This window comes from Acinonyx jubatus, chromosome E1 (genome assembly GCF_027475565.1).
Source record: "Acinonyx jubatus isolate Ajub_Pintada_27869175 chromosome E1, VMU_Ajub_asm_v1.0, whole genome shotgun sequence".
Classification (NCBI taxonomy): domain Eukaryota; kingdom Metazoa; phylum Chordata; class Mammalia; order Carnivora; family Felidae; genus Acinonyx; species Acinonyx jubatus.
In genome coordinates, this window is record NC_069397.1 from 58,972,030 (window position 1) to 58,998,220 (window position 26,191).

Genomic DNA, 26,191 nt, shown 5'->3' on the forward strand with positions numbered 1-26,191 from the left:
TCATGGGCCCAAGACCCATGATGGGGTCTGCACCGACAGCATGGAGCCTGCCTGAGATTCTCTCTCTCTGCCCCTCCCCGCCTTGCGCATGTGTGCACTCACTTTCTCTCAAAATAAATAAATAAATAAATAAATAAATAAATAAATAAATAAATATTTTGAAAAATGTACAGATTTATTGCTAAAACCTACTATTAATTCACTATGAGAAAAAAGTTGATTTAATGATTAACCTTACATATTAACCTTATTTTCTACTGATTTTATTTTTGAACGTTTATTTATTAAGACAGCGCGCGTGTGCGAGAGCACAAAAGCTAGGGAGGAGTAGACAGAGAGGGAGAGAGAGAATCCCAAGCAGGCTCCACACTGTCAGTGTGCAGAGCCCGATGTGGGGCTCGAACTCACAAACCATGAGATCACGACCTGAGCTGGTATCAGATGCTTAGCCAACTGAGCCACCCAGGCGCCCCTCTACTCATTTTAAAGAAATGGATTGCAAGTAACTCCAACCACCAGGATAATAAGGCAGAAAGTATGACAACAAAAACTCTAAACTATGTAACAGGAAACTGTTGAAAACTCTGAAATTCTCCAAGTGATAAGAAATGGTCTTCAGACAAACAAGATTTTCTATGAGACAAACGTGGTAAGTATCTGATACCATCCATATGGTTTTTTCCAGGCTAAAACTGACATTAATAAGGGGCCACTGGGTGGCTCAATAGGTTGTGTCCAAGGCTTAGGTCATGATCTCACGGTTCGGGAGTTTGAGACCCGCGTCGGGCTCTCTGATGTCAGCGCAGAGCCCACTTCAGATCCTCTGTCCCGCTCTCTTCACCCCTTCCCTGCTCTCTCTCTCTCTCAAAAATAAAATATTAAAAAAATAAAAAAGGCATTAATAAAATAAAGCACGAGCAAATGAAGACCATGAAATGTGTATTCCCAACTGCAGAAAAAGACTAAAGACTAAAAATAACATCTTTAGTTTGACTTTTCTCTGAAATAACTTAGGTATAAACTGAAACTAACCGACTGTGGCATTTCGGCTTTTCCGCAAAAGTATCGTGTGTTTCCGTACACAATGCCTTGCAAGCTATTCCCAAAAATGAGAAAGCTTTCACCAGAAGTGTGAGCTCCATGAAAGCTGCCAAACACTCCCAGGATGAAAAGGCGTTTCCCAAATGGGGCAGGGTTGTTGTAGAGCCGGCCCTTTGTGTGAAGGCAAGTCCCCCCAGGACCGCATGACCAGAGCTTTGTGCTTCCTGTTAGGCCTGAGATGCAGCAGCATTTTCAAACTTGCTGACCAGCAACAGTACTTCACATACGTCGAATCCCACTTTTGAGAGAGACAGAAGTGTACGGAGTACTTTTTTATGCTACTCCAACGAACTGCTTCTGCGAACTTTTGAGTGCTTTACCTAAAGATCTGGCAATCTACCACGAGGCACTGACCATTAACAACGGAAGTCTGAGCACAGTCTCACAAGGGCATCATCAAGGTCTTAAAAACTTTATAGTCACACCTGAGGTAAACTCTGCGTACGGTTACCGTATTAGAGCCAGAAATGGTATGGAATGAAATTGATACACGTATTATTCAAAGTAACAAGAACACACGATTCCCTTTACGTTAGATTCAGAAACAGGCAAAACCAAAATCTGGGGTTTAGGAACGCACGCTGAGGTGGCACGACACCGAAAATCAGGGAAGCCCTCCGCGTCAAGCCCGGAGAAAGCCGAGGGAGCGGGGAAGGCCAACCGGCTGATCCCGCGGCACCAGCGGCGCCCCCGCTCGACCTAAGTGTGTCCGCCACCTTCCGTCACTTGGCTGCCTGTAATGTGCGAGCACATCTTAGGATGTACTTTACTTCGTGGTTAGAAAAGAAGAAGACGGGACCGGGTCCCAGACCGCAGAGGGCAGTCAGGACGGGACGGAGCCCTCCACCTGCCCGGGCAGGGGAGGGACAGCAGCGGCCCGGCGGGTCAGCGGGGGAGCACGAGGGGTGGGCACGGGCACCGGCCAGACGAGCGGCCCCTCCGAGGGGCTTAAGGCCTGGCGGCGCGCGGGACGAGCAGCGTTAGATGGTCTCAAAGAACCAGCTGCGCTGAGACCGTGAGAGCCACTCCACCTCACCCGTGTCCTCACACTCACAAACATGGTTCCTTAGAGGGCGCAGCGCCACATGCTGAGGCGGGATCAAGGACGTCCAACGTGGGGACGGCAAGCCGGAGCCGGCAATGGTCACAGCGGCCGACGCACGAGTCTGTGAGGGAACGGGAAAGCCACTCCAAGCCCACTTACGCACAGCCAGATCACTAGTTACTGAAAATGAGTACGATCTACTTCGTGAGACTCCTGGAGTGGTCCTCCGCGGAGACACAACGCGTGACGGCAGATACCAAGGGCCGGGGGTGGCGAGAAAGAGGAGCTATCTGTTTATGGGGAGAGTTTCAGATTTGAAAGACGAAAAAGTTCTGGAAACAGATGGTCACGACGGTTGCACAATGATACACGTACACTTAACACTACTGAACTGTACACTTAAAAACGGGTTAGATGGGGGCGCGTGGCTGGCTCAGTCGGTGGAGTGTGGGACTCTCAGAGTTGTGAGTTCGAGCCCCACGCTGGCTGTAGAGATTACAAAAAAATAAACTTTAAACTCTTAAAAGAAAATGACACACAAAATTTACCATCTAAACCAATTTTTAAAAATTTTTTTAAGTTCATTTATTTTTTTGAGAGAGAGCACGAGCAGGGTTGGGGCAGAGAGAGAAGGAGACACAGGATCCCAAGCAGGCTCCGGGCTCTGAGCTGTCAACACAGAGCCCGATGTGGAGCTCGAACCCACAAACCGCCAGCTCGTGACCTGACGCAAAGTCGGACGCTTAACCGACTGAGCCACCCAGGCGCCCCTAAACCAATGTTTATAAATCTCTGGGTGCCTGGGTGGCTGAGTCGTTTAAGCATCCATCCAACTTCCTGTCAGGTCATGAGCTCGTGGTTCATGAGTTCAAGCCCCTCATTGGGCTCTGTGCTGACAGCTCGGAGCCTGGAGCCTGTTTTGGATCCTGTGTCTCTCTCTGTCCCTGCCCTGTCCACGCTGTCTCTATCTCTCAAGAATAAACACTAAAAAAAAAAAAAAAAAAAAAAAAAAAATTTTTTTTTTTTAAATTTAAAGTAATCTCTAGAGCCGAGGGGCTTGAACTCACGACCCCAAGATGAAGAGTTGCGTGCTCCACCGACTAAGTCAGCCAGGCACCCCTGTTAGGCGTTATTTTTAAACATAATTTTTAAAAAGATATAAATCTACATTTATTGACATAAAACCATTCCTTAACGTATTGTCAAGTGAAAAAAACCAAGTTACAAATTCTCCTGTAAGTTTTTAACATCTTTGGAAGGGATGCATCTTAGGAACAATGGCATGTTACAGTTCTTGCCTGCGGGGCAGCAGGACATACAGGTGACTGCCTGAGCTCCTGTAAACCTGTCACCTAGGTAGCATGGTTGAATAACTGTCATCCCTCAACATTTCTGTCAAACAAGCCATCTAATGATCAATCAAGGAAAGAACAGGAATTTTGGCTGCTGGGCCCCGCCCGCTAGTAAGACAGCAGTTTTTGAGTATTCCCAAGAAAACCTCCAGTACCAGCGCCTACGGAACAGGTGTGGGCAGCTGGTGTTAATCCTCCTGACAGAGCAGAAGATGACCCTCTGGAGGGAGATGGGGACAGTGACGGCTGAATCCAAACAATGGTTCAGAAGGGCCAGACTCTGAATATGGCATTGGAGAGAGATCCGACCCAATTAATTTCACTCAGATTTTCTTTCTTGTGTATGTATAAGAACAACACGTGATTAAAATAAACTTCCAGGGGCGCCTGGGTGGCTCAGTCAGTTAAGCGTCCAACTCTTGTTTTCAGCTCAGGCCATGATCTCATGGTCCGTGAGATCGAGCCCTGCACTGGGCTCTGTTCACAGTGCAGAGCCTGCTTGGGATTCTCTCTCCCTCTCTCTTGTCCCTCCCTTGAGCACATGCCCACACGCTCCCTCTCTCTCAAACATTTTTAAATAAATAATTCCAAGCAAGTCTAGAAAAACACTTTATGTAAGTATAAAACCTAAACGACAAGGGAAAGCAGGTGTGAAAGCATTTTTTCTTTCCTAATGGTACATAAATGTTTCTCCTTAAACTCAACAATGTCTTAGATTTGATGAAATACAGCGACGGTACGGTACGATCCCACTTACTGAAGACGTGCACACACCTGTGTATGTGTGCACACGTGTGCACTAAAGATGTGCCATGTTAACGGCTATTTCTGAGTGGTTCTCACTTGCTTCTTTATACTTTTCTGTATTGTTTGCACCTTTTATAATTAATCCATATTACTCTTCTAACCAGAAGAAAGGATTTTCATTTAAGGGGAAACACATTTCAGAGTAATAAGTATGTTTGTTTTTTGAGTATTCCCAAGAAAATCTCCCCTAGACGGTAACTACTACGCAGACGATGGCTTCAGAGACAAAGCGGTCAAAGCTACCCCACATCCCCCGACTCCAACCCTCCCAGTGACTGGCTGTCATTCTGCGTCTCCCTGTGTGAGGTCACAATGAACTACCCAGAGGGAAGTACTAGCACTGTAAGGACACTTGTAAAGCAAGTAAAAGTGAGAACTACGATGTTATATTCTTAGGTTTCTCTGAAACCTGAATGTAACCTGTTTGACAACCCTACTTTGCTACCAAGCACAAAAGCCTCAAGTTAAAATCAAAATCATATTCCTACATGGTCACTACAAATTTAAGAAATTTCCCTACCACAAAGCCTCAAAGAAAAAAAGAACTGCATGCAGGACTCTAATGGCCGGTGTTTACCACGCAATTGCCTAAGCAGTAGCTACTTAATGCTTAATCTCAGTCTCAGATGATCTCTCGAGAATTCCAGAATGCACCGTACCCCAGCTCGACCCCTAGGAGCAAGCTGACCACAGTCAGCAGCTACAAAAAGAGCAAAGAGGAGGAAATTAGAATTTCTTAAAGACTCAGAGATTCTCCTCTCTGGCGTCCAGCGCAGCTAATTCTCTCTCCTTTTATTCTTATAAATATAGCCCTGTAAGCAGTGCTATGGCATTATGATAGCAACTACCTTTTAGAAACCAAATTTCCAAAGGGTGGCTGGGTGGCTCAGTAAGTTAAGCATCCGACTTCAGCTCAGGTCCTGATCTTACGGTTCGTGAGTTCAAGCATCACATCAGGGTCTGTGCTGACAGCTCAGAGTCTGCTTTGGATTCTATGTCTCCTTCTCTGTTCCTCCCCTACTCACACTCTGTCTCTCTCAAAATAAATAAATAAATAAATGTTTAAAAAAAAAAAAAAAGAGGAGGGGCACCTGGGTGGCTCAGTCGGTTAAGCATCCGACTTCGGCTCAGGTCATGATCTCGCAGTTCGTGAGTTCGAGCCCCGCGTCGGGCTGTATGCTGACAGCTCAGAGCCTGGAGCCTGCTTCCGATTCTGTGTCTCCCTCTCTCTCTCTGCCCCTCCTCTGCTCATGCTCTGACTCTCTCTGTCTCAAAAGTAAATAAAACATGGGGCGCCTGGGTGGCTCAGTCGGTTAAGCAGCTGACTTCGGCTCAGGTCATGATCTCGCAGTCCATGGGTTCAAGCCCTGCGTCGGGCTCTGTGTTGACAGCTCAGAGCCTGGAGCCTGTTTCAGATTCTGTGTCTCCCTCTCTCTGACCCTCCCCCGTTCATGCTCTCTCTCTGTCTCAAAAATAAATAAACGTTAAAAAAAAAAAAATTAAAAAAAAATAAAACATTAAAAAAAACATTAAAAAAAAAAAGAAAGAAAGAAAGAAAGAAAGAAAGAAAGAAACCACAGCTGCCCGGGTGGCTTAGTCAGTTAAGCGCCCGACTTTCGCTCAGGTCATTATCTCATAGTTTATGAGTTTGAGCCCCACGTCCGGCTCTGTGCTGACAGCTCAGAGCCTGGAGCCTGCTTCAGGTTCTGTTTCCCTCTCTCTCTACCCCTCTCCCACTCATGCTCTGTCAGTCTCTCTCAAAAATAAATAAACGTTAAAAAAATTTAAAAAGAAAGAAACCAAACTTCCCAAATAAGTGTTGTGGACCCACTAACAGATGACAGCCCAGTGATCCTCCTAAATCTGTTTACTTCCCAGGCCTTCAGTTTCCACCTTTGTGAAAAAAAGAAAAGATCAGATTACATGACACCTAAGATTTCCCCTGGCTCTAACACTCTATGACCCCGAAACCTTTTTTGTTTATGAAAATGAAAAACAATATTTATTATTACAAAGGTAACATCTGCTTACAACAGATTCAAATAACACAGAATGTATAAAGGTGGGCACACTTTTTCCCCTAAAGGAAAGTATATATTTTTGCAAGCCATATGGTGTCCGTCACAACTACTCAGCTCCTTGCTGGAGTTCAAGAGTAGCCAGACGATACATAAACCAGTGAGTGTGGCTGGGTTCTGATACAACTTTATTTACAGAAACAGGAGGTCAGGGAAATGCAATCAGCGTGCCGAGGGGGAAAAAAATTAGGCCGCCCATGAGCCATAGTTTGCCAATCTCTGGCATGGGGTATAAAGCAAGGGCCACTCTCCTCCCTGGGTGACCCTTCTTAAATCTGGCTGTGCTCTTTCCCATTACATTCTGTGCTCACCCGACACATCTGTGCACGTGGCTCTAAGTCTCTAGGAACAAAGTGGATCACTCTATACGTGTTTTTAACAACTCTCCTTTGGTGGACAGCTGAAGTCTTTCACTCTCCAATTTTTCATTCTCGTAAACACCAGTCCCGTGAACTATTTTTCCACTCATCTTCGGCCCCCTGGTCCTACGAGTGTAAGCAATGGTCAGCTGTGACACGATCTGACGCCGGGTCAGTCCAATCCGTCATGACAGAGAAAAGCAGTGCCAGAGGCTGAGTTAGGGAGTGGGCAGAATCAGGAGAGGAGGAGGCAAGAGGCAGCACAGACGGGAAGGGAGCAAAAGAGCAGGGGAGGGAGGACACACCCAGGCCACAGCTACCTTTTTCAGAAACGCTGCGGCTGTTTCTCTCTTCGTGGCTGTGATCCGCTTCACCCCGTCCGGGGACTGGACACGAATTATCTGTCACAAATGAAACAAGGCGGTCACCACATGGATGAGTAAGCTCCCGACCTACCACTGAAACTAACATCTGCAGTCTCTCAGCATCTGGGTCACCAAAACTTAGAGCCAAACCTCACCCTTCCCCTGGCAACACCCAACCCAGTATTTCAAAAGATGAAGCCGAGGTAGAGGAGATTCACCACCACAAGGGAAGAAACTCCATTGCCATTTCACTCAGAGAAACACTTCAGGTTTTAACCACTATTCACAAGGAAGATATCTGAAACACTTAACATTTTTCTCTTCGGATTTACAAAAACAACAACAAACAACAGCAAGAAAAAACTCCTCCATGAACCACGAACAGCCAGCCGGGTTCTTTAAAAAAGATCTCACCGTGTTCCAGAACCCGTACACAAAAAGTAGAGTGATCTAAAAGAATCACAGGAAACCTTCTAACTTGTGAGCTTTAATAAAGAGACTAAAAGAAAAGAAATAAAGGTGTTTAACATCACAGTGAGCTTGGCAGGGTTTTAAGAAAAAATTTCTTTCTGGCAGGCCTGGAGGGCCACACAAAGAGCACCACTTTCTAGGACTGGATTTTTATGCTGATCAAAGTCCTTGGGGGGCGGGGGGCGGGGAGGGAGCTGCCACGCAAGGCCCAGCAAGGCCCAGCAAGGCCCACCGTCCAAGTGCCTGCCTTAGTCAGGGAGCGTGAAAGGACATGCCCTGCCAGGAACAAGACGGACAGCGCTCCCAGGGACACCTGGGACAGGAGGAAAGGGCAGGAGCACAGCACCCAGTGCTCCCGGTGCACTCTCCTCCCAGCAACTTCTGCACTGTGCCCCGTACAGAAAACCACACACACACCAAACAAACAACAGAACCCTTTACACATGGAAAATGTCACAAGCCATCGTTTTTAAAAAAGGTTTTCACTGGAGCCACCTGGCTGGCTCAGTTGGAGGAGTGTGTGACTCCTGATCTTGGGGTTGTGGGTTCAAGCTCCACGTCGGGTGTAGAGATCACCTAAAAATAAAATCTTAAAAAAAACAACAACAGAATTTTAATGAAAAAAATTTTTTTTTCACGGATTCACAACAAAATGCCACGATGGCTTTTGATCTACTGCCTGCTACTTTCGAACAAAATAAGAATCATCTAGATTCTCCTCAAGTAGCTGGACTGTCTCATTTTCTACTTTCACTTGACTGAAAAGGCTTTGTCTCCACAGTGCTCCATTTTGAAGATTTTGTTTTGAATAACTCTTAAGAAATCCCAATTGTTAAGAGCACAAAACATTTTCTGTTTAACTACATCTGTTCAACTTTCTCCCTCATCAGTGAGGAGTGCAAATACAGATTCTTTTGAGCTTTGATTTCTACTCCACTTCACTCTGGACTGAACACCCAGAAAAACGTTTCCACGATGCACAGCACGGGCAGCAAATACTTCCATTTGTTCCTGAAATCTGTCTGCAACACTGTGGCACGTTAACAAGAGCTGTGTTGCTCTGTGGGAGATTTTGTGACCCTCCCTTTGACCGTTCACTTTGGAACAAGAGCCTGACACTCCACCTCTGAGCTAAAGGCCAGGCTTACATGTTTCTGGAATGTTCTGAAGCTTAAGTCCTTCTATTTGATCACTGCAACAGGGCGGAGTCCAGGTTTCTCAACTAAACCCAGTATTTAACTCCAACAAACGTAATTTGTACCGAGGGAAGTTCTAGCTTGGTCTCTGACACAGGCCACAAAATAGAATACACAAGGAGAGGCAGAGACACACAGCCTCCTGCTAACTTAGGTTTCACTATCTAGAAAAAAATGAGCCTGGAACACTTCTTGGAGAGTCCAAGCATTAGCAAGATAAAAATCAGTTACACCCACAGTTTCTCACCTAGCCTTACACACACCAGTAGAAAAATGTCCTTTTCTAAAACATGTTTGTCCGTGGCTACTTGAACTAAAAGTATGACAGTAAAGAGAGGTTGAAAGTAGATCTGAATGCTGATTCTCATCCTTTTCTTAGAAGTTACTGACGGGGTGCCTGGGTGGCTCAGTCGGTTCAGCGTCCGACTTCAGCTCGGGTCATGATCTCACGGGTTCATGAGTTCGAGCCCTGAGTCAGGCTCTGTGCTGACAGCTCGGAGCCTGGAGCCTGCTTCGGATTCTGTGTCTCCCTCTCTCCCAGCCCCTCCCCCACTGGTGCTCTGTCTGTCTGTCTGTCTCTCTCTCAAAAATAAAAATTAAAAAAAAAAAAACATTAAAAAAAAAAGAAAAGAGGGGCGCCTGGGTGGCTCAGTCAGCTACGCGTCTGACTTCAGCTCAGGTCATGATCTCATCACTCCGGAGTTCTAAGCCCCACGTCGGGCTCTGTACTGTCAGTGTGGAGCCCGCTTCAATTTCTGTCTCCCTCTCTCTGTGCCCCTCCCCAGCTCACGCTGTCTCAAAAATAAAAACATTTAAAACAAGAAAAGAGTCAACTTCTCTTAGATTCCTCTTGGGAAACATGGAGGAGACACCAGGGGGCCTGCGTGGCAGCTGAGGGAGGGCTAGAGGAAAGCCTCCAACTCCAGAGCTCCTTCGTGTAGACCCAAGACATCCACAAGGGAGAATCCAGGCCAGTCTGGACCCCCCAGCCAAACTGCAGAAGCCATCACTCACTCCACTGAAGCAGGAATAGTACCTGCCACCCAGTACTGCTTTGCTTCCCCCCCAGAAATCCCAAATATTCCTTAACATTAACCAAAATTCTTCTGTCCACCTGGTCTGTTGATTTTTTTCCAGCCACATTTACTTTTGGGAGGGAACCTGCTACAAGTAAGTAAAGGTAGGACTGTTTTGTTTTCCGATTTGGTTTTGTTTTTTCCTCCTCGTTTCCACTGACTTCTTTAAGGGGCATGGCGGGGGGGATGGGGGGGGAGGGCATGCCAATTCCTAATTCCTGGTCACAAGTCAAATTCTAAAACGTCCCCTTTCAAACAGGTAGCTGTCAAACTGTCCTTGCCACCGAGGAGCAGGAGGCGGCGAGCCGCCGTGCGCCCCCCGCCCGGCACCCCGCGTCCGCAAAGGCCCCTCTGGACACAGAGCTCTCTCCTCGCCGGAACTCTGAGCCGGCACCTCCGGGGCCCGGTGCGCGGGCAGGGGCGCGCCCCGGCTCCGAGGGCCCGCCGCCCCGCAGCCCTGCCCCGCAGCCCGGCCCGCGCCGGGGACGTGGTGGCAGAAGGCCCGCGGCCCCGCACCCGGCCCGGCCCGCCCGGCGGGGCCCGCGCGGCCCGCGTCGCCAACGGCCGGGGAGGGGCGGACGGGCGGACGGACGGGAGGGCGGGGACGGCGCGAGCCCTCGGCCGGGAGGCGGCGGCGGGAGGCGGACTCCGCCGCCCCACAGGCCGCGCCGGTAAATCTGCTGCCTCATCCCGGCGCCCCGCTCGCGCTGCCGCCCCACTCACGATGCTCTCGGCCATGGCGGCCGATCCCGCCTCCGGGCTCGAGCCCCGGGCCGCCGCCGCCTGCCGCCCCGCGGGCCTCGCAGCCCCGGCCCCGGCCTCAGCCCCGGCCTCCCGCCGCCGCCGCCACCGCCGCTCCAGCTTCGCCGCCGGCCGCCACCGCCGCGACGTCCGGCGCCTCGCCCAACGCGCTCCGCCGGCAGCGCAGCCCCGAAACTGAGTTCCGGCCCTCCAACGGCCCGCGCATGCGCAGGCGCGCGGCCCCGGAGCCCGCCTCGGAGCCGCGCGCGGAGCCCAGGGCCCCGCCCGGCAGGCGGGAAGGACGCCCCGGGGACGCGCTGCTTTCTGAAAGCGCGGGCCGTGCGGAGAAAGTCCGGCTCTCACCCAGAAGCCATCCCTGCTGGCTGATAGTTGAGGAAACTAGCACGCCCTCCGTCTTGCCGGTAGCATGCAGAGAAATAATTTCAGGAAGGTAACGTCACACTTTCATGCTACGAAAAACGACAAAAGGTATTGCCAGGAATCCGGCAGAAGAGAAACAACTGAATTTAAACTGCATGTAAGGTCAACATTTCTCCGCCCCAGAGATGTAATAGTCTAAACTGTGCCGCCAGGGCCAGCCTCACGGGCCACCGACTGGCCCAGAGGCCCCGCCCCGTGCTGGGTTCGACGTTCAGCTGCCAAGGGCTGGTAACTCTTCATAATGTTCAGCTAGGAGCCCCTCCTTGTTTTGCACTGGGCCCTGCAAAGTCCGTGGCTGACCTTGCCCATGACTGTGGGGGAGAGTTATGAAAACTTTTAAAGGCCAAAATCCGTGTTTTTTAACCCCGTGGCTCAGCTTCAGGTTGTATTTATCCAGGGGACTGCCATGCCACTCTCCTTTCCTCCCTGTCGACACCTCCCACCTTCCCCGGCTCTGTTATTACTGCTCCAATACCAACGTTTACACCACCATCTGTTCTATAATCCCAATCTCAACAGTCATTTGAGCTTGCCTTGTTCAGTCTGTCAACAGATAACTTTTCAAGTGTCTTCTCTGTGTGTGGCTCGGCTAAGCTAATGCCGGGAATAGAGCAGAAAGAGACCCCCTGGGGGAGTCTTCCCAGCAGGAGGCAGGTTGTAGGTATACATGTAGGTGTACGATGTCCAGTAATGGACAACCAGAGCAGGGGAGGGGGTGGAGGGTGATAGAGACTTTTATTTTTTTCAGTTTGTTTATTTCTTTTGAGAGAGAGAGAGAAGGAGAGCGAGAGCACAAGCACAGGAAGGGCAGAAAGAGAGAGAGAATCCCGAGCAGGCTCCACACTGTCACTGTCAGAGCCTGATGCAGGACTCCAACTCATGAACCGTGAGATCGTGACCTGAGCCTAAATCATGATTCGAATGCTTGATGGACTGAGCCACCCAGGCGCCCAGAGGCTATCTGAAAGCAGATGGTAAACAAAGACTTCTCTAAGGAGATGACGTGTGAGCGGTTCCTAGGTAAAGTGAGCGATATGGGTATCTGAGGGAAGAGTGAAAGGATGAGGGGAAAGCATGTGCAAAGGTCCGGCGGCGACCTGAGAAGTGCTGGGTGCTCCAGAAGCAACAAAGCAGCCAGCGTGGCTGGAGTACCATGAGTGAGGGCAGGGGAGGACTGGGTCAGGAAGAATCACGTGAGACATGGAAAGGCCTTTAAATTCTATTCTAAATAGAAGTTAGGAAGCCTTTGGGGGGAAGAGAGCAAAGAAGGCATGCTCTCCATTATGTTTCAGAAGGATTCTCCGGAAGCTGAATGGACAAGAGACGGTGGGGAGAAGCAGGGAGACGGGTGAGGAGGCTGATGCCATAGTCCAGAGGACAGCGGGGTGACAGCAAAGGCTGAGAAGTGTCCAGATCCAAGACAAACTCCGGAGGGAGAGCCGAAAGGGTTGCCTGGAAGATCAAGGTACTGGGTTTTATTCTACCAACACGCACCCTTCTATTTCCTGCTCCTCTTTTACAGAATGGCCTCTGGTGTTTTTGCTTCTCTTCTATCCAAACGTATTCATTAAAAAAAATGTTTTAATCTTTATTTATGAGAGAGAGAGAGAGAGAGAGAGAGAGAGAGAGAGAGAGAGAGAGACAGCAAGCAGGGGAGGGGCAGAGAGAGAGGGAGACACAGAATCCGAAGCAGGCTCCAGGCTCCGAGCTGTCAGCACGGAGCCCGATGCGGGGCTCAAACCCATGAACCATGAGATCATGGCCTGAGCCTAACTCGACGCTTAACTGACTGAGCCCCCCGGACACCCCTATTACACTGACTCTTTAAAGTTCTATGGTGGTCGTTTCACTTTGTTAGGGCTGCCGTAACAAAATCCCGCAGACTGGAGAACTTAAATCTGTTTTCTCATGGTTCTGGATGCTGGAAGCCTGAGATCAAGGTGACCAAGTTCGGTTTCTTCTGAGGCCGGCCGCCTTAGCTGGTAGACAGCTGTGTCTTTCCTCTGTGCTCAGGCATCCCTGGTGTCCCTCTGTGTGTCCCAATTTCCTCTTCGTACAAGGCCATTGGCCCATTTGCCTCATTTTAAGTTGATAACCTCTTTTTTTTTTTTTAAGGAAATTTCAAAAAAAAATTTTAACATTTATTCATTTTTGAAAGAGAGCGAGAGACACAGAGTGCAAGCTGGAGAGGGGCGGGAAGGGAGACATAGAATCTGGAGCAGGCTTCAGGCTCTGAGCTGCCGGCACAGAGCCCGATGCAGGGCTCGAACTCACACACCATGAGATGACCTGAGCCGAAGTCAGCCGCCCAACCGACTGAGCCACCCAGGCGCCCCAGATTTAAATATATTAAGATGAAATTCTCAGGGTGCCTGGGTGGCTCAGTCACTTGAGCATCCAACTCTTGATTTCAGTACAGGTCATGACCAGGGTCATGGGATCGAGCCACATCAGTCTCCGTGCTGAGCATGGAGCCCATTTAAGATTCTCTCTCTCCCTCTACCTCTCTCCCTCACTCACACACTCTCTCTCTCTAAAATATGAAATGATATGAAATGAAATAAAAATGAAATTCACGTAACATGCTGTTAACCATTTTAGAGTGGACAATTCAGGGGCATTTAGTGCTTTCAGAATGTGGTACAACCACGTCCTCTGTGGTTCCCACACATTCCCATCACCCGCAAAGGGAAACCCCACGCCATTCAGCAGCAGCCCCCCCATCCCCCTCCCCCAGCCCCTGGCAGCCACTGATCTTCGTTCCGTCCTTACAGACTTACCTATTCTGAGTATTTCACGCGACGGCATCCTACAGTGTGGGCTTTTGTGTCTGGCTTCCTTCACTGAGCGCGAATTTTCCAAGGCCCAGCTATGTTGTAGCAGGTGTCAGAGTTCTGTTCCTTTCCGTGGCTAACATTCCATTGGGTGGATGGAGCACATCATTTGGATTATCTGTTCTTCGTGGATTCACACCTGGGCTGTTTCCACCTTTTGGCAGTTGTGAATAGTACTGTGAATATGCGTGCATGTGAATTTGTTTGAGTCCCTGTTTGCAGTTCAGGACATGCCTGGGGGCCAGATGCCTCACAGTGGGGCTCTCCCTCAGCACCTTAGACAACACCCCTCCCCCAACTCTCCTGCCTCCTTTCCTGGCTTCATAACTCTGGCGACCATATAAAATCACATATATTCACGTATCTATTCGCCTACTTTGGGACTTCCGCTTCCTGCTGACAAGTTGACGAGTTTTTCCACTGCCGTATCGCCAGGGCTCCGACAGTCCCTGGCAGATATCCGTGATCTCTTGCGACAGTTATCTGTCGTAGGATTGTGTATCTATTGTAAATCTATTGTGATGGTAATGGAGTGAAACAAACTCTTCCAAAACTTAGCGGCTTCAAACGACAGCCACTCATTTGCCTCCCGGTCCTGCAGGTCAGGAATGTAGACTGGGCTCAGTTGTGTGATCGTCGCATGGGAACACGAAGCCAGAACACAGATAATTACAAAACGAAGCCAAAAGGAGCACATTAGAAGTGAAAAGTGCCCCCCAAAAGCCCAGGAGAGGGGAGGCCTCCGCTCGCTGTGCAGGATGTGGTCTGGAACTGGACACAGGGAGGAGATTTCAGGGGGTGGCAAAGGTCAAGGGCACTTGAGTGCTTGGCAGGCAGCCCATGTTGCTGGACTGTAAGGTCGGGGGGTGGGGGGGGGGCGCTTGGATGTCAAACCGAAGCAGCCAAGAAACACCAGAGGAGAGGATGGTGAAGACAGCGGGGCCTGTGGCATACCTGCCCCGGAGGAGGCCCCCCAACTTTCTCCTGCCATGGAAACATGTGCTCCCCCAACTTCCAGAGATCCCCGCGAGCCAAGGACTCACCTTCGTATCATAATCCCACACATCACAAGGGAGGGAGGGAGGTGTGGAGAGGTATGCGCCCGTGTTGTCAAAGCACTGGTATCGGGTGGGCATCTGCTCTGAGCCTTGCTTCCCCCCACCATCCAAGCCAGGGAGAGGGGCCAGGAAGTACAGGGCCAGACAGCACCCTGTCTGCACAGCAGCTGCGTGGCCCGGGTTCGTCCAAGCTCTAGGGCCCAGTGGACACGGTGAACACAGTCCTGCCCCTGAGAAGACAAACTCAGAGGGAGTGGGGAGCCCACGTACCTCAAAACCAGGAGGGACGTGATCTGGCCAGTGGACACGGCGTCGTTCTTGCAGTGAATGAATCGGGGGGATAACCTGGCATCTAGCTGCTGGCGGGTCTCCCAGGATTGTTTCTGGGAACCAGTTCGCGGGTCTGATTCCCTGGGTGAACTGACGGAGCCGACCTGCCAGGCCGAGGCCCACCCTGGGGGCCTGCAGCGGTCACCACGAGGTGGCAGCCGACCCACATCACGCCTGCACGGAGCCTCAGGGAATCCACAGAGGCTCTCCGTCTCAACAAGCAGAGGCTGCCTTAAGCCCTAAAATGTGATGCCTCACATGATCTGGTCATGACTGTGGCCTCCTGGCTCGGTTCACAGCTCAGCCGGCCCCGACTGCACAGCTCACAGACCGGCCGAGGACACGGCACCAGCTCTGCGTCCCAGCTAGAGAGGCCAGGCAGGGGCCCAGCGCACCTGTCCTGCTGGAGAATGGAGGAAGGGGAAAAGAGCCCCCTGCTGGTCCAGGTAAGCCAGTGCCCTGTTGGCCTCAGCCCCGGATTGGAGGTGTCTCCACCCCCCCCCCCAAGGCTCTTGGGAGGACAGGCTGGGTTCACCCCCACCCTGAGCCTTGCGGTGTGCTGGGACCAGCCAGCAGGTGGGCGCCCGTGAGGAGCTAAGTTTAGGATGGGGGGTTACTGATCAGGCACCCGACCGTCACCCCGCACCTTGCTCCAGCTCCGAAACGTTTCCTGTTGTTGCCTTGTGTTTGACATGGCTGCGTCCGTGCTCTGGGAACGGGGGGACGGTGCCCACTGGGGCCTTCGGGACCTCCCTCCTGTCCTGCTCATCCACCTCCACCTGTGACTACGCCCCCACCAGCCTCTTGGCCTTCTTACCTGCCCTGGTGCCCCCTTCCCCCCTCCTGTTCCCCCCTGCCCCCCACAACCTGGTGCCAGCAACCTGCCCTTTTGCTCCTACTGACTGTTGGGGTCTCAGGGGCTGATAAATAGTTCTCTTCTCCTCAGCTCCAAGGTCATAACGGATGAGGTTTTTTGTTTTTTGTTTTTTGTTTTTTAAAGTCTTTTTTTTTTTAACGTTTATTTATTTTTGGGACAGAGAGAGACAGAGCATGAACGGGGGAGGGGCAGAGAGAGAGGGAGACACAGAATCGGAAACAGGCTCCAGGCTCTGAGCCATCAGCCCAGAGCCCGACACGGGGCTCGAACTCACGGACCACAAGATCGTGACCTGGCTGACGTCGGACGCTTAACCGACTGCACCACCCAGGCGCCCCACAGATGAGGTTTTGATGCAGAGTCAGATGTGGGGGCAGGGGAGGGGTCAGCACTTCCCGACAGTCCACACCTGGCCCGGCCAGTGCCCCAGAGGGTGGCTGAATGTCCTGCTGGAGGGCCCTGAATCCTACAGAGCCCTGGTCTCAGGCCGCCCTTCTCCCTGCCCTGGGAGTCTGCCTCCTACAGCTGTAGGCCCGGTACCACGTCTGTGCTCTGACAGTGGGACCAGCCCAGCAGATCCTGGGACATTGGGGCTGGTCTCAGAGGGGGGAGCAGAAAGGGCAGTCCCCTGGGCCAGCCCTTCTGCCTGACAGCCCCCACCCCCCTGGCCTGGGTGGGGAAGCCCCTCTCTCCACTGCACATACAGACCAACCCACACAGATGCTTTTCCAAACCCGGGGTAACCGGCTGCCTGCCCCGTGCCTGCGCTGCGGGAAAGTCAGGGGGCCTGACCCACAGCCTTCATCACACGGGTGGGCGGGGGGAGATAAAGGGCAGGAGCGTGTTGGTGGAATGGCTGCTTCTCTGGATCCCCTTGCTCAGTCTGGACCGTGAACTGGCAGGGTACAGGTAGCCCTTGTTCGAAAGGAGGTGGGCCCTCACCGTCCCCTCTGCCGCCTGGCTGAACACGACGAGCCCGGAGGCCACCATGTCCCCGGCCTCCGAGGGTCTCTGAGCACCCCCTTCTCTATGCACTGTCCAGCCTTTTTCCCGCTGCCAGGCTCTGACCCCTGGCCGCGAGGAGGAGGCCACCTCCCTGTTGGTTATCGCATCGTGCTGGTGAAGTCTCCCTGTTCATCCCTCCCTCCTCTGCAGGACCCCGGGTGCCAGGAGGGGCCGCTCACTTCAAGCCGTCCAGGTCCGGTGCCCCAAGAGGAGCAGGTCTGGAGGGCAGGCCCCGGGGGAGGCCCGGCCTCCTCCCTCCCCTTGGGAATCAGCTGCCTGAAGTGCCTGACCTTCCTGCTCAACTTCCTCTTCTCTCTGCTTGGTCTGCTGGCCCTGGCCATCGGGCTCTGGGGCTTGGCCGTCAAGGGGTCTCTGGGGAGCGTCTGGGGGGCGGCCCTGCCCGAAGACCCCATTCTGGGACTGGTACTGGGGGGGCTGGCCGTCAGTGCGGTGAGCCTGGCGGGCTGCCTGGGGGCCCTGTGTGAGAGCGCGTTTCTGCTCCGCTGCTTCTCGGGGGGTCTCGTCGCCTTCCTGCTGCTGGAGGCCGTGGTGGGTGCCCTGCTGGTGGCCCTCTGGGGCCCACTGCAGGATGGCCTGGAGCACACCCTGCGTGCGGCCATCACCCACTATCAGGATGACCCGGGCCTGCGCTTCCTTATTGACCAAATCCAGCTTGGGCTGCAGTGCTGCGGGGCGTCTTCCTACCGGGACTGGACGCGGAACCTGTGAGTCCCGGGCCCAAGGGGGAGGGACGGTCCCCAGCGGCCAGCAGACCAGGCCACGCACTCGCTCGCGTGGGCACACTCACTCATGCACGTGCTCACGTGGACACGCTTGCATGTATGCACACACACATGCACGTACACACTCTTGGGCCCGTGTTTCTGCTCCCTCTCGTGGACCAGGACCAGGTGGACCGAGATCGAGCCAGCAGAGTCAGAAAGTCACTTTTGGGGTGTTTTTGTGAAGGTCATCGTACAGGACATCTCAGTGTCAAATGAAAATGACTTTTAGGTTACTTGGGGACACGGCTCTGGACTCCACGGTTCTCCCTCCACGGCGTGTGCACGCCGGTGTCCGTGTGCGAGCATGCGTCTGTGTGTGCATGGATTTAGGAACACGGTGTAGTGTATTTTTTACACTGTGCCTGAGGACAACCGGCCATGAGAGACAGAGCCATACAGAGGCTTGAAAAACAGCCATCTGTATCCAACGGTCACTCAAACATGCCAGGCATTCCAGAAGCATCCATGTGGGTGTTCTCACTCACGGGCTGTGTCTGACTTTGGATTGGTGGCGGGCCCCTGTTGGGGTCACGTTGCCACCTATCCTGCCGGCTTTCGAGTCCTTGTCTTGGTGAGGCCCACTCTTCCGGGAGATGAGAGCAGGCCTGTGAGGGAGGGCAAGGGGGGTGACCTGGAGGCACAGGACCCTGGACCCCAGTCAAAGGCCGGGGACGCTGGGCTGCTGCCTGGAGGCGGGGGCCGTGAGGAGAGCAGCTTCCTCCCGCCTGGCGAGCTCCTCCCAAGTGCTGCCCCTCACTCTCCGTTGTGACCCCCCGCAGGCTTCCGCCCACCTGCCCCCTCCAGTCCTGCCTGTTCAGACCAACTCAGCAGCCCCCACCGAGCGAGGTGGTCTTCATTCCCCCCCTCACGAGCTTGTCTCCCCTTGAACCCTGTCACCAAATACGTCCCTTCTAGCCGAGATTTTACAGGTGCCTGCATGTGCGCAGGGCTACTGGATGCTGGGATAAGCTCCGGAAACCTGGGTACTGTGTGTGCACAAGTATGTGTGCGGGCGTGCACGCATCTGTGTGTCTGCGTGTGCCCTCCAGACTGACGCCCAGGTGTGCCCGCCCTTACAGGTACTTTAACTGCAGCTCCCCGGGGGTCCAGGCCTGCAGCCTTCCTGCCTCCTGCTGCGTCCACCCCGGGGAAGACGGAGCCTCTGTCAACGACCAGTGTGGCTCTGGAGCCCTGCGCCTGGACGAGGATGCCGCTCGGAGAGTGGTGCACCTGGAGGGCTGTGGCCCTCCTCTCCAGCGGTGGCTGCGCAGGAACGTGCGGGCCGCGGGCGCCTACGCCATCGTGGTTGTGGCGGTCCAAGGGGTGGAGCTTCTGTTGGCCAACCAGCTGGTGAGGGCCCTGGCCGTCCGCCAGGGGGAGGTGGACAGCCCCAGAGCCGCAGGGACGGTGGCCTTGTCCACCCGCGCCTCACACTCCGTGAAACGGCCCCTGCCAAACTGGCCCAGCGCTGACAGCCCAGGAGGACCCCCAGGGAAGGTGTCCTACGCCATCCCAGACGCCCTGGCCTCCTCCACCGGCTGTGCCTCCGGCCCCCCAGGGCCCCCCTTCCCCTGAGGGCAGAGCACGTCCGCCTCCTTCCCGGTTCCATCAGGCCCTGCTAGAATGAGTCCCTGTGCCACCCCCTGATTTCACGATCTTTTGGGGACTTTTGTTCTCCACCACTGAGTCGGGCACTGCCTGCTCCCTGGCAAACGCCGCTGTGACCTGAGCGTAAGCTGAGCCTGGTGGGTGCTGCTGGCCGCTGTCTGCCTCCTCTGGGGACGCCAGGCAGAGCCACCCAGCAGGCAGGGAGCGTGTGGGGTATGGAGACCGGATGAAATCCTGCTGCCAAGCCCCCAACTCCAACCTCCACCTCCGACCGCCTCTGATGCCTACCTCCAAACCCTGCCTCTGACCTCCACTCTGACCCCGCCTCTGACACTTTGCCTAGGATGTCACCTGTGACCCCCAGTCTTGATCCCAGCCCTGATGCCTCACTCTCTCACCACGGCCTGGGTACCTGCCCTCCTCTGGGGTCACCTCGCCCTTTCCCACCGTTGTGGTGGTTGAGGTGGGGCCCAGGCGGGAGTAAACTTGAGCGAGAGGCAGCATCCACACAATAAACAGCGCCGGTGTTAAGCGGGCAGCGTGAGGAAACCTTACCTAGCTCAGCACCTGCAGATCGGCTGCCAGGTCAGGAGCCGGCCTCTGCCAACTCCTCGCTGCGGGCACCCCGATCGCACTTCATCACCGTCGGTGACCCTTTCACGTTAACCGGACCCCAGAGGACCCTCCCCAAGAGTCACGTCTGCACCGTGCTGTGTGCAGACGCCCACAAACGCACCTGGCCCGTGTGGACGCACACTTGGGTGGCTTCCGGATGGTGACTGCTGCTGGGGACAGTTCCACACAGGTGTGTGTGTGTGTGTGTGTGTGTGTGTGTGTGTGTGTGCAGGTGCGCCCGCTTCCCCCGGGTGTGGTGTCAGGGGCGGAGCTGCTGGGTCGCGGGCGGGCGCCCATCCAGCTTTCGTGGACCACCGAGGACAGGCTGGCTGGGCCACTGAGCAAACTCCACAATGTCTCTGCGCCTGTTTCCTCACCTGTGGGGCAGGAGCTGTGGCTGGGCCCCATCCACCCCCTGGCGGGTGGGCTCCAGCAGCCAGGTGTGCGCGCCCTGCCCCCCAGCGTGTCTGGCCTCGCCGGGCGTACCCCCAGCCACCACAGGCCCAGGCTCAGCGCCTCGTGGGCGTCCCTCCCCCTCAGCCCGGCCAGGCCCCTGCGGCCCCCGACACCCTGCACCTGTACCCGTGCACTCCGGCTGGAGACCCACACCTTTGGGCCCTGCCCATACCACGGCACATTCTAGACGAGCGAGGGGAGGCATGCTGACTTTATTTTGCAACACGACAGCAAGCATGGGCCGTGGCGGGGAGGTCAGGTTTCCTGCTGGCGTGATGGGTTTGGAGGGGTGCCGCGCTCTTGCTGATGCCACCGGGACACCGCCCCCCGCCCCTCCCCCGCCACCAACCCAAGGGCACCAGCTGGGAAGGACTGGCGAGGGGGGCTTGTCCTCACCACCAGATAGCAGGACGGGAGCAGGGGGTGAGGGACATTTCTGGGAGCCCTGCCCTGGCTTTCCAGCCCTAAAAGAAGATCTGCGGGCCTCTGGAAGTTAAGCAGGGCCTGACCGGGCCCGAGATGTCCTGCAGGGAGACGGGGGGCTTCTGGTAACTAGTATCTAGGGTCCCAAGGTTGTCACGTTGCAAGGGTCTCCAAACACAAACTGGACAATCCAGACACTCTCGGGGGGATGGGCTTCCTCACAGGAATCCTGACCAGGGGTCGGAGCGGGCAGCGGGGGGTAGGGCCCTGGGACTCCGGGTCAGGCTCTCGCACTAGATGATGCCGTACTGGGCCAGTTCGTGCAGCTCCAGGTGGTTGAAGGCCTCCCACGGGCAGATGACCGTAATATCTGCAGGAGAAGGGACAGTGGGACCAGGAGGGTCATGGCCCCAGGGGCCATCATCCCCTCAGGGGGTGAGAGAAGTCCTGGGTGCAGAGCCCTCCCCACTGGGGCACACCAGCCGGAGCGGGCCGGGTGGAAGACAGTGGGTGCAGTAGGCCAGGTGGAGAGAGGGACGGCAAGAGCTCCCCATGCCTTTCCAGCCCCTCCAAGTCCACAGTGAACCCACCGAACAGGAGGTCTAAAGCTCGATATTGGGGCAGAGAATGAAGGACGGGCTTGGGGCGGTGCCCTAGATAAGCTTCTGCCAGAGGAAGGGTGGGACGGCAGGCAAGCCCACAGGTGGGGGAGTGGGGGGGACCTGGGAAGACCCTCGAGGACATCATACCTGTTCCCAGGCCTTCCATTCCAGGGATGTCATCCCCAAACCTATAGGACAGAGTGGTCAGGGCCAGCGGCCAGGAAAAGAGGAGTGGGGGTGTGTGGGGGGGTGCTCATGCACTTGACCGCAGACTCCTGAGTTGCCCAGCATGCCCTGGCTGTGAGTGTGTGTGCAGGGACACACGTCGGTGGTTGGCCTGTGGCTGAATCCCTAGGTGGCAGTGAGCACAGTCTCCAGACCCATTTGGCAGTAACAGGTAGAGGGGGACAGGAGCCCCGGAGCCCTCCCGCACCCCCATGCTGAGGGGGACCCTCAGGCCCTCCAGAACCACCCCCACCCTATTAGGACGATGGGACCACCCTCAGCCAGGACAGGACAGCTGAGCAGCCACTCAAAGTGTAGCCCTGCCTCCTTCCTGTGTAGCCTGGGGCTGGGCCCCTCCCCAAGCCTTACTTACCCTTGGACGCCTTTCTTGGGGGGTTTGCTCTTGAACTGCCTGGTTTGCCGCTGCTTAAATTTGGGGGGCCCTTTCCTGGGAGTGACAGGCCCCCCAATCACCCTGGTGGCCGACCGGATCTCGGCCTTGGGTGGCTCCAGGTTCATGGCCAGGATGGCGGAGACCTCTGGCTTCTAGACTTCCTCACGCTGTGGGCTGGGGGCACACCAGGCTGGTAGGGGGAGGGGATCCCAGTCAGCCCCCTTGCAGGTCTCAACCCAGAAGAACAGAGGAAATCCTGAAACACGAGATCCTGGGCATGACCCTGACAACAGCCCCCTCTCATCTCCAGGTGGGGCTCCAGCTGGGGTCAGGCAGAGGGAATGAGAGTCCTGGGTGGCCCTGCAGGTGCACCCCCCTCAGATGGGTGGGGACACTCTGTCTCATTCTTGGTGGCATGCCAGGCAGCTAGTAGTGTCAATGAAGAAACGACTAAGCGAGGGCAGCGGGCTGGCCAGGGAGGGGCGTGTCTCAGAACAAGTCCAGAGCTCAGCTGTGCAACCCTCCCCTCCACCCCAGCAGCTTCCTCTCTCAACTAGTAGACTTTTTCACCCCCCCCACCCCCCCCACCCCCCCCCCGCCACTCGCTGTGCTGAGGGACTGCTCCGGGCACCAGTGCCACCTGCTGGTGTCCCTGAACCCACTGCATAGGGTGAACTCCCCTCTGCCCCTCCCGCAGAACCTCTCCCTGGATGCCCTAAGCCCCCTGACCCTGCTCAAGGGCGACTCAGCTTCCCCTAAGCCTATTAGCTCCAGAGGGAGACCCTAATCCCTCAGGGCCACTGTGAGCCTGGAAGGTTCTGGGGCTAAGCACATGACACAGACAGGAGCCCCTGGCACTGGATACCCCAGGCACCGCCTCTTGGGACCCATCCCTGGTATTGTGGGCTGCAGTGCCTGAATCCAGCCTTGGGCCACTGCCAGCTGCCTGCTAGAGCACCAGGGCTGAGACTGGCAGGCGAGGACAGATGGGCCCACCCCGAGGAAGGCTGGGTGGTGGGTGTGGGTACCCGGTACCAGGGGGACCCCACCATGGACCTTCCCTCCCTAAGATTCCGCCTCCATGCCGAGAGGACGTGCACGGGGTCCAAGGTGCATGGCAGCGGGCCTGGTGGTCCTGGCTGCTCAGACCCTGTGATGCCCACTCCTCACAGCCTAGACAGTGTAGGCTCAGCCAGACCCTTCCCCAGTCCCAGGCCGTGGGCCCAGTGTGCGCAGCCCTGGCCCAGACCGAACTCCTACTCTCAGATGCTGGCCTCATGGAAACCGCCGTCTAAGCTCTCCCAGCTGCCCCGGCCCCAGCCCAGCCTGTGGCTGATGCCCACTCAAGTTGGCTGGGAGTGTGTGGCCCAAGGTCCCCGGACCATTGCTGGCCTTGGGGGCTGCCTGCAGCCACTGTTTGATATGGGGGAGCTGAAAATGATTGGCTGGGCAACCTCTCTGAATAGGACAGCAGGCAGACCCCCACAGACCCAGTCCTCAGTGCGGTGGCAAAAAGCCCGCCAGCTCCCCATCCTCGGGGCAGATCCCCACCAACACCCTTGGGTAAGTGGCCACCAAGAAAGGCAACCAGGAAGGTCACTACTCACCACGCACTGGGCAGGTCTCAGGGGGCCATGGGTGTGAGTGACCAGGTCTCCCTCAGCAGGGTGCAGCTGGAAATTTATCCTGCCTCTGGCTAAACCGATTAGGATCGTCCCCTGACGCTACACTAATGAGATCATCAGGGCCATTCGGAAGGGCAGAGGGAGGGCGCCACCTCCGAGGATTCGGGGAGAGGAGGGAAGGGGCTCGGGTGTGCTCTGGGGTCCAAGGGATGAGCCAGGGATGTGGTTGGGACAAGGGATACGGTGTGCGATCACAAACAGCTGGGGACGGACAAGACCCTCTCCTGAAGCTGCTCATCTCTGAAGCGAAGAAGAAACTGGCTGCTGTCCTGGGTCTCCCCCTCTTTCCACCCTCCGACTTGTAAAGAAACTGCCTTCATGGCCCCCAAGTCCCGCGTAGTGTGGCCACTATCCACTTCTCTGATTTCATCTGTATCCCTCCCCCTCGCTCTCCCCCTTTGCACCGGCTGCCCCCTCCGGTGGGTGTATTCTGCACCTGTCCTCATTCCCCTAGCTCCCTCTTCAGAGCTCCGCACCAGGATCCCTTCCTTAGGGTGACCCCTCAGGCTAGACCAGGATACGTATTTCACAGGACCTCATGGCAACCGGAACTTTCCTTCATCACTCTTACATAGTCGTTCGTCTGAGTAATGCTTGTGTTAACCTCCGTCTTGCACGTTACAGTGGAGTGGGGCAGACATTTCTATTGGACCCCGGCGGCTAGCCCAGGGTCCAGATGGCCAGAACGTCACAGATGGTGAAGTACCTGGGAAACAAACAGATGCACAAGGACGAGATCCACACCCGCATGCGTCTCAGCAAGCCTGGTGTTATGCTGCCCTGGCAAGACTGCCGCGTTCCACGTGCAGGAGGGGCCTGCCTCGTTGCCAGGGACAACACCAGTGGCTTCTTGATGGGGACAGCTCACATCACACAGGCCTCTGCTAGGACTGTTGAGCTCTGAAGCGAGGCCAACTGAGTAGCATGCACTCGAGGTATACGTACGTGCATACACGGGTACATATACAAAACCTCTATAACTCTGATTTTTTTTAAGTCTATTTTGAGAGTGGGGGAGAGGCAGAGAGAGAGGGAGAGAATCCCAAGCAGACTCTGCACTGTCAGCACTGATGCTGACGTGGGGTTTGATCTCACAAGCCATGAGACTATAACCTGAGCCAAAACCAAGCTTCGGTTGCTTAACTGACTGAGCCACCAGGCACCCCATAAACCTGAATTGTTGAGAAAAATACATAAAACCTCTATGTGTCTGAGAGGCCCAGAGCCCACCAAGCTTTGCTGTGCTGCTGTCTCGGGAAATTCTTTCTCTTCCTGGGCCGTTTTTCAATCTGTGTGAGGATGCGGTTAAATTAGATGCTCTGAGATATAGTCCAATAAATGTGTCACCATAAATCAGGTTTCTCTGAACCAGTCAAAACCCTGTTTCTGGAGGGCACTCAGCTGTTCGGAAAGACAGCCTAAGCCGCAGGGGTCTCACTAGGCTCACATTTTCTCCCACTCCCTGGCCCACACATCGCCATGTGATACACTAGCTTTACATTAAGGCCCCTACTTGGGAAGACCTATCAGCTCAAACCTCTCACAAAATTCTAGTACAATCTTAGCTTTTTCTTAAAATGAGAAGAGATAAAACAGGCATAAATTCCTTTAATCCCTGGCTCGCCCAGGCTGCTCGTATCAGCGCTTGGAAATGCTGGGGGAGGGAGAGAAGGTGGGACAATTTCCACGCTGGTGGTGAGCAGGAGAGGTGGGCAGTGAGGACCCTAAGACAAAGTCCTACCTGGGCTGGATGGTCCAGCAGCCAGGTCTGCAGCCGACCAGGCTGGTTTCCTGGAGGCTGATTCTAGGGCTGATGCCCTGGCCAATCGCCCCGATCCTCGGAGCTAAGTGGGTTGGAAGGACTGAAGGCTCAGGCCCCGGCGGTGTATCTACCGCCTCCCCCTTGGCTGAATGGGTATCTCCCCAAGGATCCCTGCAGCTGGAACAAAGGGGCCCTTCCCAGGCTGCCCGCGGGCGTTCATGCCTGCTACAGGCCTTGCCAACAGCAGCTTCGAGGGACCAGATGGCCCTCCCTCTGCTGCAGCACTAATAACCAGAGCTGACCTCGGGGCAGGACTTCTGGGACGCTGGGAGGCAGAAGGGGGTTCCTGGGGTCGTCGTCACATAATTATTCAAAAGAATGGAGCTTATGTTACCCTTACAGGTTGGTAAAGCTGTAGGCCCTCAACGAATGTTCGATTGCAACCTGTACCGTCTTTCTGTGACAACGCAACGTCAGTCCTGCAAACGACAACACGGAAG

At 54.7% G+C, this 26,191-nt stretch overlaps 3 protein-coding genes across 6 annotated transcripts in view; 1 reads left to right on the top strand and 2 right to left on the bottom strand.

The window, feature by feature from the left end:
* The window catches only part of NPLOC4 (NPL4 homolog, ubiquitin recognition factor), a 60,681-nt gene extending 49,936 nt beyond the window's left edge, over positions 1 to 10,745 (bottom strand). The window contains exons 1-2 of one of the 2 annotated variants that reach the window (XM_027052535.2): positions 10,574 to 10,745; positions 7,063 to 7,143 (exon numbers count right to left, since the gene is read on the bottom strand). In XM_027052535.2, coding sequence (XP_026908336.2) covers positions 7,063 to 7,143; positions 10,574 to 10,588 — 96 coding nt within the window. In that variant the 5' untranslated portion in view covers positions 10,589 to 10,745. Of the gene's footprint in view, positions 1 to 6,694; positions 6,869 to 7,062; positions 7,150 to 10,573 lie in introns of those variants that run through there. The other variant, XM_053212767.1, reaches the window with a different exon arrangement.
* A 76-nt stretch (positions 10,746 to 10,821) lies between these two features.
* On the top strand, positions 10,822 to 20,520 carry TSPAN10 (tetraspanin 10). Of its 3 annotated transcripts, none has more exons than XM_015085680.3 (5): positions 10,822 to 11,042; positions 12,325 to 12,497; positions 15,554 to 15,700; positions 17,287 to 17,861; positions 19,001 to 20,520. In XM_015085680.3, the coding sequence occupies exons 3-5, from the start codon at positions 15,665 to 15,667 to the stop codon at positions 19,494 to 19,496; spliced, it is 1,107 nt and encodes a 368-aa protein (XP_014941166.2). In that variant the 5' UTR covers positions 10,822 to 11,042; positions 12,325 to 12,497; positions 15,554 to 15,664; the 3' UTR covers positions 19,497 to 20,520. The 3 variants fall into 3 exon arrangements, with proteins under 3 accessions (XP_014941166.2, XP_014941167.2, XP_053068744.1); XM_015085681.3 differs by having other exon boundaries at positions 12,328 to 12,497; XM_053212769.1 differs by lacking the exon at positions 10,822 to 11,042 and adding an exon at positions 11,791 to 12,052.
* A 91-nt stretch (positions 20,521 to 20,611) lies between these two features.
* PDE6G (phosphodiesterase 6G) lies at positions 20,612 to 26,175 on the bottom strand. Its single transcript, XM_053212773.1, has 4 exons — positions 26,086 to 26,175; positions 22,224 to 22,500; positions 21,773 to 21,813; positions 20,612 to 21,393 (listed from the first exon to the last, which is right to left on the bottom strand). Exons 2-4 carry the CDS (start codon positions 22,367 to 22,369, stop codon positions 21,317 to 21,319), a joined length of 264 nt encoding a protein of 87 aa, XP_053068748.1. The 5' UTR covers positions 22,370 to 22,500; positions 26,086 to 26,175; the 3' UTR covers positions 20,612 to 21,316.
* Between the last annotated feature and the right edge of the window lie 16 nt (positions 26,176 to 26,191).